Source organism: Symphalangus syndactylus, chromosome 6 (assembly GCF_028878055.3).
Source record: "Symphalangus syndactylus isolate Jambi chromosome 6, NHGRI_mSymSyn1-v2.1_pri, whole genome shotgun sequence".
NCBI classification, from domain to species: Eukaryota; Metazoa; Chordata; class Mammalia; order Primates; family Hylobatidae; genus Symphalangus; species Symphalangus syndactylus.
Genome location: NC_072428.2, coordinates 37726723 through 37740477, shown reverse-complemented (window position 1 = coordinate 37740477; position 13755 = coordinate 37726723). Strand labels below are relative to the sequence as shown.

Sequence of the window (13755 nt, the reverse complement as noted above, 5' to 3'; positions counted from 1 at the left end):
TGCAGTGAGCCGAGATCATGCCACTGCACTCCAGCCTGACAACACAGCAAGACTCCATCTCAAAAAAAAAAAAAAAAAAAAAAAAAAAAAAAAAAAAAAAAAAGGATGGTGGGAAAGACTGTTTTGATTTCAAAATTTAAAAGCCCCAAGCCAGGAAATTCAGTACTCCTCAAGTGAAAGGCAATCTCTACAGATCACTTTTTTTTTTTTTTTTTTTGGAGATGAGGTCTCCCTATGTTGTCCAGGCTGGAGTGCAGTTATTCACAGGTGCAACCACAGGGCACTGCAGCCTTAAACTCCTACGCTCAGGCGATCCTCCTGCCTCGGCCTCCCAAGTAGTTGGGACTATATGTACGCACCACCATGCCTGACTCAGAAGATTATTCTTAAAGGTATTATCCAGGAAACAGATAAGGTCATTCAAAAAACACACGGCTTTTCTTTAGCTCAGTGTTAACAATGAAAATAGATTCCATTATTGAAGCACAAGTTGCAAATTGGTAACAAAGTGAACACATTGCAGTAGAAAAGGGGATTTAGTCAGGTGTGTTATATGAGCACTTGGACTTTTCAAGGTGTCATAAGCCAGTTATCTGCCACAAAGAATTTAAATTTCGAGTTTCCTCAGAGGAAGACACTGTGGACATTTGTGGTCATGAACTTTTGAGTGGCAACAGCCCAAACAGTTCAAGTGTCTTTAAGTGCCAAACAACAGGCAGCATTACTATGAATTACCATTAAACTCAAATGCCAAATGATGTGTGTCTCACTCCAGGTTCCAGAATCACAATATAATCTCTATAACCTCCTGTATAACTTTATAATGGAATTGTATTTCAATGATTCTGATATTAAACTTTCCAAAAAGTTACACATAATTCAGGTCTATTTTTTCTACAAGTAAGAGCTTTGCTAAATTACAAAACCCCATAATCACAGTGTTGAATTAAAAAAAAATTAAACACACAGTAATCCTGTCAATGTTAATCAAAATCAAAACTTCAGAATGCCGTGGCATTTATGTGACCAATCTGAGTTTTAGAATACAAACACCAGGTGTTTATCCCATGAACCATTTTTGCTAGGCTGAGGCTGTGAAAAATCCAAAGTCAACATATAATTATTTTTTATCACACAAGGGATATATGTGGAGGGTACAGAGTGACGCTGAACAGATTACAAAGCATAAGAAACATTACTTCTCTCCCTCCCCAGCATCTCCTTCATCTTCCTGGTTTTCCGATGTCCACAGAGTGAGACTGTCCCTAAGTAACTGCATGATCAGAGTGCTGTCTTTATAAGACTTTTCATTCAGTGTATCCAATTCAGCAATTATTTCATCAAATACTGTTTTTGCCAGGCTGCAGGCCTTTTCAGGAGAGTTTAGAATCTCACAGTAAAAGACTGAGAAATTAAGTGCCAGACCACGTCAAATTGGATGTGTAGGCTGCATTTCTTCTTTCCTACTAATTTCAAATGCTTCCTGGTAAGCCTGCTGGGAGTTCCACACAGTGGTTTGTTTGTTGTCTCCAGATGCCACTTCAGAAAGATACCTAAAATAATCTCCTTTCATTTTCAAATAGAACACCTTACTCTCTGGTTGTATAGAATTGAGAATAAGATACTTGTCCAACAGCTCCAGAACGTCATTGCAGATGTCCTGCAGTTCTGCCTCTGTCTTCTCATGCTACTCTCTCCCCATCTGCTGCTGTTTCTCATTCCTCTTTTTCTGCTCAATGCTGGAGATGACATGCCAGGAAAGTGGCGGGCACCTACCACATTCTTGTAGGCAACAGAGAGCAGATTTCTCTCTTCATTGGAGAATTCATGCCTCTTTTCCGTGACTGCCTTCATGACTACAGCCATATCATCATAGCGCTCAGCCTGCTCAGTGAATTGGCTTTCTGTACCAGCTCACTTTTATCCAGTCATTCCCATGGGAGGGCTGCAGGGGATGAGAATGCTTCCGAGCGAAGCTCCAAGCGAGGTGACCACTTCCTTCCCAAGCCCACTCCTCTGGCAGCGGTGGCGGTGCCTGCCGTGGCTGCAGCGACGGTGGCAGCAGCTCCTGTATTCAGATATTTTTAAAGTTCAAGCAAAATAAGGCAAAATGCCTTACAGCTTGGTTCTGTGTAGTAAAGAATTAACTTTACCCAGAGAGGCCATGCCTTTGCCCTTGGCTCCTGGAGGTGATGTCTAAGCCCTCAGAACTTCCTGACTAATTAGAGTGTTCTTCATCTACACCAGTCTAACAATGTGATTTATGGGGGGTCTTTGGGCCATGCAGTGATAGGTAACAGCTCAACCTCTGGAGGAGCTGGAGACTAAAGGTCAGCCTCAAAGGCAGTCAATGGTGTCTATATGACCAAGCCCTGATAAACTCTAGATCCAAGGCTCAGGTGAGCTACCTTGGTCGGTAATACTCCATGCATAATAATACATACTGTTACTGGGAAAAGTCAGCACTGCCTATGACTCCACTGGGAGAAGACAACTAGAAGCTTTGCACTTGAAACTTTCTGGGTTGCCCACGTGTCTTTCCTTAGCCTATTTTAATCTGTATCTTTTGCCGTAATAAGTCATAACTGAGTATAATAGCTTTCAGTGAGCTTTTAAAGTCCTTCTAGATAATTACAGAACCTTAGGGTGGCCTTGGGAAACCATGAACTTGCAATGAGTGTCAGAAGTGCAGGTGGTTTTGTGAACTTCCAAACTTTACAGGTCCTTAACTAAAGAGTATTTTCTTACCTAATCAAGAACTTGCTCTTCATGGCAATTTGTAGAATAAGTCGGTCTACTTCAAATGAGGCTATATAAAAAGGCAACACATCTTTCCACATTCACTGAACACACAGATTAAAATATGTCAGAGAGTGAGCTCTCTTCCACAGACTTAATATGAATTAAAGTCTTAGCTGTTCAGTCATCTGGACAGAATTTAGACCAAATAAAAATCTCTAATTTCTTATACTGTACTTAAAAAGTCCTTTAAAGAAAGTGAAAAAGAGCCAATTTCTACAAGAGTTTGGTTTAGAATTTCATATCCAAAGGATGATTCATGAAATGATGACTATTGAAGATTTCATTAAGTCCCCAGTTTATAGTAAGGATGCATTAGCAAAAGGAATTTTAAAACCTTTCTACAAGAAACTGTCTTATAATCTATATGAAATATTATGATGGTTCTTGTGAGATAGGAAGGAAAATCCTTCTCCCATAGATTAGGTACCTAAATGAAATGACTATAATTAAGCATTCAATCACATGCAACAGTGGTGGTATTCCATTCATTGGCACAGAAGTTACCAGAACTAATGAAAACTTAAGAGTCTTTTTATAGTTAGTGAATTTTTCACACATAAACACATCAATATACTTTGTTAAAGCTATTATATCTGGTCTAATGGGTCAGTTTATACTGATGCTAAATTTTTAAATCCCTATTTTTAAAAACACACATTTAAATCCTGGAATTTACATTCTTTTTCTCTTTATAGAATATGTTTGGGCAAACGCTACCATAATACCACCAAATAAGTCCTTGCCAAGACTTTCCAGCCAAAGCCATTAACACTCAAAATAGGAACCAGGCCGAGGCAGCAGTCACTTGGCCTATAAAGGTCACAGTTCACCTGAGGAAGTTACAAACACCAAGATTAGACCTAGTCTTATCTCTATCACACATAGACTTCACTGTGAAGTATATCTAAACTTTTAAAAATCGAACTACTTTGTAAAAAAAAAGGAATTATAACTAAGATCTGAAATAAGAAAGTAAAAAAAGAAAAACCCAGAGTTCTTCAAAGAAGTAAAAGAAAAACTCATCAAAGTTCAAAATTCGATGAACTATGCCACTTTAAGATAATGTTTATGCAAACAAATAAGAAAAAAGATTTGGCGGAAGATTCTCATCTACTTTGTGAACACTTACCAAACCAAACTTTTTTCTCAAACATCTTAGGAGAAATTTGAATATTCTCTATACCTGCTATAATAAGAATAAGAGTTTTTGGCAAACTGCCATACCGCAAGTCCCCAACACACTGACCTTTTTACTCAAGCAGAGTCAGATTTCAGAAGTGCCCTTCTACAATTCCAGATTAGCAGTTGAAGAGCTAACAGACTTTGAGTAACAATCTTAAGCAAAACTTCCTTTAAATGTCAGGTAGGATCTGATCTCCAAACTTAATCCTTAGGAAAATAAGACATAATTTTTCTAGTATTAGGAAACCGACACTCTACACTCAGTGGACCCAAAAATTCATTGAATAATTTAGCCAAGTATATTCACAGTGCACTAGTATACACTACCTGATTTAAAGCCACTATTTAAACACTTGAGACGCCTGGTTTTATTTATCTCCTAAGAGTATTTACAAACGATCACTACTTCCTAGAACTCAAATGAAGCGATTTTATATTAAAGAAAGAACCCATAAGCCCAAAGTAAACTATAAAATAACTCAACAATAATTTTTCTGACCTCACCCTTAATCAGCAAAAATAAACTACCTGCCCAGTATTTTTACTCCTGGATGTTACTTGCTCAGGCCCACATAATGGTCCTAGGTCTGGCATCTGTGCTACACAGCAAACTATGGAGCCCAGGTAATCCCAAACAGTAGCTTACTGACCATCTATTTAGAAACTAGACCGAGAACATATGAGGATTATTTTTCTTTCATAATAAAAAACAAAAAACAGGTCTATCTCTGAAGAAGGAAGAACATTTCAGACAACTGTATGAGCAAAGGAGTTCTGATCTGTGCTATTAAGTGCAAACCCTGCAAATCCATTACATGGCTTATAAAAGGCCTTTTTATTTATAGTGTATGAATATGTAAGCTTCTAATACTACTTACAGGCTCTGTGCAGGCTATGGAGCTTTTCTTCCAAAGAAATTAGGGGGCCTCAATTTATCTTTTAAACACTCAGAAAAATGCGCTTAATTGAGCTCTAGAAAGTTTCTATAAACATGTAATCAATAGGAAAAAATTTAAAGAAAGCTGTCAGCAGGTTTACACTTCTTGAAAATAAACACACACCACAAAAAAAGGTTTAAATTCGTTTACATAAAAATTTAAGTTTTCAAAAGTGAAGGTAAGTAGGTATAAGTCTTGTTAAAATGAGACACCAAAATAATAACTACTCCAAAAAAGAAACAGTGTGACAAAATCATTCAGCTATCATAGTAAGTCATAAAAGATGAAAGATGCTACCTGGTAGGCATAAGCACAAAGGCCAATAAATCTGAAGGAGAGTTAAAATTCTATTTTTTTTTTTTTTTTTTTTTTGAGACCGAGTCTTGCTCTTTCGCCCAGGCTGGAGTGCAGTGGCGCAATCTCGGCTCACTGCAAGCTCCGCCTCCCAGGTTCACGCCATTCTCCTGCCTCAGCCTCTCTGAGTAGCTGGGACTACAGGCGCCCGCCACCACGCCCAGCTAATTTTTTGTATTTTTTAGTAGAGACGGGGTTTCACCGTGGTCTCGATCTCCTGAACTTGTGATTCGCCTGCCTCGGCCTCCCAAAGTGCTGGGACTACAAGCGTGAGCCACCGTGCCCGGCCGTTAAAATTCTATTCTTAAAAAAATGAATCAGAATCAAAGTAATTCCATTAAAATTAATGTTTTGTGAAAAAGACTAATTTAAGAATCTATTATGTTAGAGGTATTCTATAGGAATAACAACAGGAAGCCAAATGAATCAGCTTCTCCTACCTTTCATTTACTAATAAAATAAAAATCACTTGTTAACTTACACAATAGCTTTTTAAAAAGCTTCCAAATCTATCATTATTGCTTTGAATTTCTGTTATCATTATTTCTGTTATCATTATTGCTTTGGCAGAAAAGGATTTAACATTTAGCAGACTAAGCTCTCAGCATTTAAATTTCACTCACGACTCATTGACTGTCCAGGAATGGACGAAAATGCTACTTACCCTGAAGATGAGGCAGTTATTCCCAAAGGAAGTCTGTGAAAGGTGTGGGGAAGAGGCACCCAAACCTGCACACAAGTAAGTGTGCACTAGTAAACCCACATGGGCCGGGTGCCTTGGGTGCCATATCCTGAAAGTACAGTTTCTGTAGGCCAAACACTTAATCTAGGATGGCCAGAGGGAAGAACAGCGTTGGATAAGACAGTCAAGAAAAACTTGTCATGTTTACTAGCTTCTGTCCTCAAAGAAATATTAACAGGTAAGCTCTCTTATTTTTCTTTATCTTTTCCTTTCTTTATCTAAATATTCAGTATGGACTAAAGAGTGGAAACTACAGAAACAAATCATTCAGCTGTGGCATTTTCAGGGTTTTCCACTCCCACATTTTTAAACACTTTAACAAAGGTAAAACTGGTCCCTGAATCTCTGTTAATAGCACCCTTCCAAACTTACTGTTTCTGATCCTTGTTTATTTGATTTTTAGGAACAAAATCTTAAAATGACATTTTTAAAACTCAGAGGTTGAAATATACAGTATTTACGAAGTTTTACCAAGAAAAATTCTGTGGCAGGTATTGGCTTTAACCGGGAATAAACACCTACTCTTCAATTTTACTATTATTAAACTGCAACTAGTAAAAGGTCAAACTGTGTATATGTTAAAGGCCTAAAGCCTAGGATTCAGAGCTATAAATCAACTACAATCATCTATATAGCTTTCTAAAATAAGTCAACCTTCAAAAGAGAACTTTCACACTCTGCTGAGACTGGAGTAAGGAATCGCCAAAGCCTTTTAAACTTCCTCTTTTTTTGCCAGGGGCAGGGGTGGTGGTTGTGGTAGAGAAACTTCGTGGTGGCTCACCTGGTGCCCATCCATACCCACTATTTTTCAGGGATCTTGTATGTGAAACTGATTAAGATAGGTATAGTCAGTTTATGTTTTGCTCCTACAGTAACAGGAAAAAGAATCTTTGTGTTAAGTTTCAATGCATACTACCAGTTAGGTTTTTTTTTTTTTTTTTTTGCTACATGAATCGGTTTGTTCCTTCATTATTCACCGACTACCACCTCCTCATTTCCCTAGTTAGTTTTCAAAACACTATGTAAAATGAGGTTGAAGATATCTACAGCACTCTGATAAAAGGACTCTACAGAGATCAAGGCTGAGGCAGGAGAATGGCGTGAACCTGGAGGGCGGAGCTTGCAGTCAGCTGAGATTGCATCACTGCACTCCAGCCTGGGCGACAGAGTGAGACTCTGTCTCAAAAAAAAAAAAAAAGTACTCTACAGAGATCAAATAAAGCTGGAGATTCTGGCACAAGCAAAGTATAGCTGAGAGTACATCCTCCAAGGCAGGGGCCAATTAGTCCACTGAGATTCCTCACACATAAATCCATAACATGTGGAAGTATCACTGAGTGGAACACCATTCTTTTCTGGGTACCATATTATATACTAATATTTTTGAACATTTGGTAAATTTTAAATCTTTCTTAATTCAGATTACACCATAAAATTAAAATCCAGGCCGGGTGAGGTGGCTCATGCCTGTAATCCCAGCACTTTGGGAGGCTGAGGCAGGTGGATCACCTGAGGTCAGGAGTTTGACCAGCCTGGCTAACATACAAAATACAAAAATTAGTGGGTGCGGTGGTACATGCCTGTAGTCCCAGCTACTCAGGATGCTGAAGCAGGAGAATCACTTGAACCCAGGAGGCAGAGATTGCAGTGAGCCGAGATCACGCCACTGCACTCCAGCCTGGGTGGCAGAGTGAAACTCTGTCTCAAAAATAAAATAAAAATAAAATAAAATAAAATAAAATAAAATGAAATAAAATAAAATAAATCTACAGAGTGAAACTGCTAAGTTTCAAAAAGAACAAGGGAGCCTAGTGCAGTGGCTCACATCTGTAATTCGGGAGGCCAGCACTGGTGGATCACTTGAATCCAGGAGTTCAAGGCCAGCCTGGGCAATACAAAAAGTAGCCGGGCATGGTGGTGTGTGTCTACAGTCCTAGCTACTCAGGAGGCTGCGGTGGGAGGATCACTTGAGCCCAGGAGATGGAGGTTGCAGTGGGCAGAGAGCACTACTGCACTCCAGCCTGAGCAACAGAGCAAGATCCTGTATCAAAAAACAAGGATAGCGCCAGGTGTGGTGGCTCAGGCCTGTAATACTAGCATTTTGGGGGGTTGAGGCAAGCGGTGAGGTCAGGAGTTGCAGTTGGAGATCAGCCTGGCCAACATGGTAAAACCCTGTCTCTACTAAAAATATAAAAATTAGCTGGGTGTGGTGGTACCCTCCTCTAATCCCAGCTACTTGGGAGGCTGAGGCAGTAGAACTGCTTGAACCTGAGAGGTGGAGGTTGCAGTGAGCCAAGATCGTGCCACTGCACTCCAGCCTTGGCGACAGAGCGAGTCTGTCTCAAAAACAACAACAACAAAAAAACAAGGATAAATAACCAAATTCATTCTTTCTCATGGCCTCAGTAACAGAGTAACAGCCCAAATTGCGACCACTGATATACTGTGAAAATGTGACTGTAGACTCTAATATCTAAATGATACTTTTATGTTTCTGCTTTCCTTTAAGTCTAAGGTTCAACAGATTACTAAATGTTCAACAACTACTGAAATATGATGGAAAAAATCAAATCAAGTAGGCAAAGATCAAAGGGTAGAAAAACAATATATATTAAAGGATATACTAGATTATCATAAAATAATTTGCCTCTAGCCTATATGCCTAAGACAGTACTCTTGAAAATGTACAGCAAAATATTAGTTGATTTGATTACCCATTCAAAAATCATAAACATGAGATCTGATTCCACATATACCATTTTCCACACATTTCTATTCTTTGGATGTATGGAAATCATCTAAGCTATAAAAAAATGCTTCATACCTAATGTACTGAAACAAGTTAACATAAAAAAGATCTTTGTAAACTAAGGTTCTCTACAAATCAAAAGGATTATACTATTATCTCAATGAGAAACAGGGTGACAAATAGCACTATTCCTATTTTATTGATAATGCTTGAACCAAAATAAGAGAGCTTCACCAGATTTAGTGTGCTTTGCTTATGGATTAAAGACCTTTTATCATTTAGGTTTCTAACTCCAGTCATTTTATTATATTGTAGTTACATTAATGACAAATACATTTTAGTAAATCAAAACCACACCACTGGAACCTGAATAGTATGTATTAATGAGAAAAACGGTGGAAATAACCCTTTATGGGGTGGGGGGACGACATTTACATCAGACCTCAGATGGTTACAAGTTATCAGAAAATATAACAGAAAAATAAACTTCACAAGATTCTATATTCATTCAGGAACTCAGCAAATCTCTTTAACAGCGAACTTCTATATACCAAGCACTCTTCTGGATGTTGAGTGTGTGGGTGGGGGGTTGGAGGGGGGATTGGTGGTGGTGGCAGCAAATTGGTAAGGATAGGCCTGGCTGATCCATGCACAGAAATAGGCCATGGACAAATCCTCAGACAGGAGACCAGTAGGAGATGAGGTCAGAGAAGTAATGGGGAAGAAGGCAGAATCATGTAGGGCCTTCTGGGCCCAAGAACTTTGGACTGAACTCTGAGTGAAATAGGAAATCACTTGAAGGTTTTGAGCAGAGGAGTGATACAATTTATCTATATTTTATTAGGATCACTGTAGCTGCTGTGTCAAAAAAGAGAGATGTAGGAGGACAAGGAGAGAAGCAGAGAAATCTTGTGGAAGGCTTTTGAAGTAAATTAGATGAGACATAATGGTGACTTGGATCAGCATTGGATATGATCAGATTCTAGATATATTCTGAAGACAAGAGGATTTCCTGAGGAGGAGTCAAGGATGACTCCAAAGAGTATAGAGTAGGTAACAGTGGAGATGGGGCAGGTGTTAGGAAGACTGAGAATTCGGTTTTGGTTGAGTTTGAGATGCCTATTAAACATCCAAGTAGAGATACTGAAAAGGCAGCTGGATATAACAATCTCGAGTTCAGGAGAGAGGTATAGGTCAGAGACATAAATTTGAGAACTGGGGGCACAGAGATGGTATTTAAAGCTATGAGACTGGTGGAAATTATCAGGAGAGTAAGGATAGAGAGTGCCAAGGAGACTAAGCCGGGGTCACACCAATGTTAAGAAAAATGGAAGAACTTGCAGAGGAGACTAAGTATGAGTACCCATGAGACAGGAAGAAAATCAAGTGAGCATGGTGTTTTGGAAAACAAGAGGAAAGTGTATCAAGGAGGAAGTAACCAACTGTGTCAAATGCTGCTGATAGGACAAGTAAGATGAGAATAGTAACTATCCATTGGATGTAACCTCAAAAAGGTTATTGGTAATCATGACCAGTTTTAGCAAAATGGTATGAGAAAAAGCCCAAAAGGAGGAGGTTTAAGAGAGAAAGGGAGAAGAGGTACTGAAGATAACAAAGACAGTTGTTTCAAGGAGTTATTCAGAGAAGAATAAAGACATCCAATAGTGGTGGCAGGAAAAGTGGAATAGAGGATTCTTTTTTAAATATTTTTTTTTTCCCTGAGATGGAGTCCCACTCCATTGCTCAGGCTGGAGTGTAGTTGCCCGATCTCAGCTCACTGCAACCTCTGCCTCCAGGGTTCAAGCAATTCTCCTGCCTCAGCTTCTTGAGTAGCTAGGATTACAGGCGTGCGCCACCACGCCTGGCTAATTTTTTTGTATTTTTAGTAGAAACAGGGTTTCACCATGTTGGCCAGGCTGGTCTCGAACTCCTGACCTTGTGATCTGCCCACCTCGGCCTCCCAAAGTGCTGGCATGAGCCACTGTGCCCGGCCTAAAAAAATTTTTTAGATACATAATATTTGTACATATTTATGTGGGTACCATGTGATATTTTGTTACCTGCATGGAATGTAATGTTCAAGTGAGGGTATTTAGGGTATCCATCACCTTGAGTATTTATCATTTCTATGTGGTGGGAACATGTTAAGTCTTCTAGCTATTCTGAAATAGACAATACATTGTTAACTATAGTCACCCTACTCTGCTATCAAACATTAGAACTTATTCCTTCTAACTGCATGTTTGTACTCATTAACCAACCTTTCTTCATAAGCCCTATCCCACCCACACACCGTTCTTAAGTCTCTGGAGTACAGGTATTCCTTTAATATACTGATTTCCTTTCCGTTGGATAAATACCCAGCAGTGGGACTGCTGAACTGTCTGGTAGTTCTAATTTTAGTTTTTTTAGAAATCGCCATACTGTTTTCCATAGTGGCTTTAATTTACATTCCCACCAACATTGTATAAGTTACCTTTTCTCCTCATCCTCACTAGCATTTGTTATTTTTTATTTTTTTGTCTTTTTAATAATGGCCATTCAAACTGGGATGAGATTATATTTCTTTGTGGTTTTTATCTGCATTTTCCTGATGATGAGTGATACTGAGCATTTTTTCATATACCTGTTGGCCATTTGTATGTCTTCCTTTAAGAAATGTCTATTCATGTTCTTTGCCCACTTTTTAATGGTTTGTTTGTTTTACTGTTGACTGGTTTGAATACCTTGTATATTTATTAGTTCCTTGTCAGATGGGTACTTGGCAAATATTTTCTCCCACTCAACAGGTCGTCTCTTTACTTTGTTGACTATCTCCTTTGTTGTGCAGAAGCTTTTTTTTTTTGAGACAAGGTCTCACTCTGTTGCCCAGGGTGGAGTGCAGTGGCACAATCTCGGCTCACTGCAACCTCCACCTCCCAGGTTCAAGTGATTCTCTTGCCTCAGCCTCCCGAGTAGCTAGGATTACAGGGGTGTACCACCACGCCCAGATTTTTTGCATTTTTAGTTTTTAGGAGAGATGAGGTTTTACCATGTTGGCCAGGCTGGTCTTGAACTCCTCACCTCAAATGATTCGCCCGCCTTGGCTTCCCAAAGTGCTGGGATTACAGACGTGAGCCACTGCACCTGGCTCAGAAGCTTTTTAATTTAATATCATCTCAGTAGTCTATTTTTGTTGACTTTGCTTTTGAGATATTAACTATAAAACGGTTGCCTAGACCAATGTCCTGAAGGGTTTCCCCTATGTATTCTTCTAGTAGTTTTATAGTTTTGGGTTTTACATTAAGTCTTTAACCCATCTCAAGTTCATTTCTGTATGTGGTGCAAGATAGGGGTCCAGTTTCATTCTTCTGCATATGGATACCCAGTTTTCCCACCACCATTTATGGACAATGTCTTTTTCCCAACGTATGTTCTTGGCACCTTTGTTGAAAATCAGTTGGCTGTAAATATGTGGATTTATTTCTAGGTTCTTTATTCTGTTCCATTGGTCTGTTTCTGTTTTTATACCAATACCATGCTGTTTTGGTTACTATAACCTTGTAATATATTTTGAAGTCAGGTAGTATGATGCTTCCAGCTTTGTTCTTTTAGTTCAAGATCACTTTGGCTATTTGGCTTCTTTTTTGGTTCCACATACATTTTATGATAGCTTTTTCTATTTCTATGAAAAATGACATTGGTATTTCGACACAGATTTCACTGAATCTGCAGACTGCTTTGGGTAATATAGTCATTTTTACAATATTAATTCTTCATGGGCATGAAATGTCTTTCCATTTGTTTGTCTCAAGAGGAGGACTCTTTAAGGTTTTTTTAGGGCATGGTTCTCTGTGCTGATGAGTCATCCAGTAGAGAACAAAACTTGAGAGGAAGGAACTGCTGAAGTGATGCCCCTGAGTACATTAGAGGGGATAAGGTCTAGTGGAGAAATCAGTTTTAGATAGAAGCAAAGATAACCAACTTATGGTAACAGGGAGAAGGCAGATATGGTGGTGCAGGTAGTGGGAGATAGGCATAGGTGAAGGTTGGAGTCTAAAGAAATTCTCTCACTGCCTTAGTTTTTTTAGTTGAAGAAAATTATATTTCAGGTAACGCTAATAAGCAAACACAAAAAGCAAAAACTACTGGTCTTCAATAATTTGTCTTATTTGACCTGCTTATATTAACCCATTTTACTTTCTTCTCTTAATGATGGTGATCTGTTTTCACATATAACCAAGCTAGGAAAATGTATGTATCTGCTAATAGTTCAACACATGTTTGGCTCACAAATAAAACTATGTGATCAAAAGAAAGATTGATGAGTTAATCAAATTTATTTTCATGCCCTGGTAGAAGGTTCATTTATTTTATTTTATTATTTTTTTTGAGACGGAATCTCGCTCTGTCGCCCAGGCTGGAGTGCAGTGGTGCAATCTCGGCTCACTGCAAGCTCCGCCTCCCGGGTTCACGGCATTCTCCTGCCTCAGCCTCTCTGAGCAGCTGGGACTACAGGCGCCCGCCACCACGCCCGGCTAATTTTTTTGTATTTTTAGTAGAGACGGGGTTTCACCGTGGTCTCGATCTCCTGACCTCGTGATCCGCCCGCCTCGGCCTCCCAAAGTGCTGGGATTACAAGTGTGAGCCACCGTGCCCGGCAGAAGGTTCATTTATATGATAAGTAATTTACTTCAAGTTTAAGATTATAGTACATTATTATAGGTTTTCTTCTAAGAAGAAAGAGTAGTCCAAAATTTCACAAGTGAAATGTGCTTTTCACAACAGGGAGTTAGACTTTGCTTATATGGAGAAACGCAAGTTTTCAAGGGTACTTACCAACAGTGGTCACAGGAGGCTGGGAAGGGTACTGAGAACTTGTTGTGGCAGGATATGGACCACCAGGTGGATAAGGACAACCTGGGTAACCACTAAAGACAAGAACAAAAAACATTTAAGATGACCCAACGTTATAGTATTTTGAAGAACCCCATTCAGGAAGTTAAGCT

At 39.1% G+C, this 13755-nt stretch overlaps 1 protein-coding gene and 1 pseudogene across 3 annotated transcripts in view; both read right to left on the bottom strand.

Annotated features, from left to right (window-relative positions):
- TSG101 (tumor susceptibility 101) overlaps positions 1 to 13755 on the bottom strand; it is a 48592-nt gene that overhangs the window by 10430 nt on the left and 24407 nt on the right. For all 3 annotated transcript variants that reach the window (XM_055282210.2, XM_063641054.1, XM_063641055.1), the window contains exon 7: positions 13586 to 13677. In XM_055282210.2, the coding sequence (XP_055138185.1) occupies positions 13586 to 13677 (92 nt within the window). The remainder of the gene's footprint in view (positions 1 to 13585; positions 13678 to 13755) is intronic.
- Positions 1121 to 3656, bottom strand: LOC129484352 (14-3-3 protein beta/alpha-like; annotated as a pseudogene).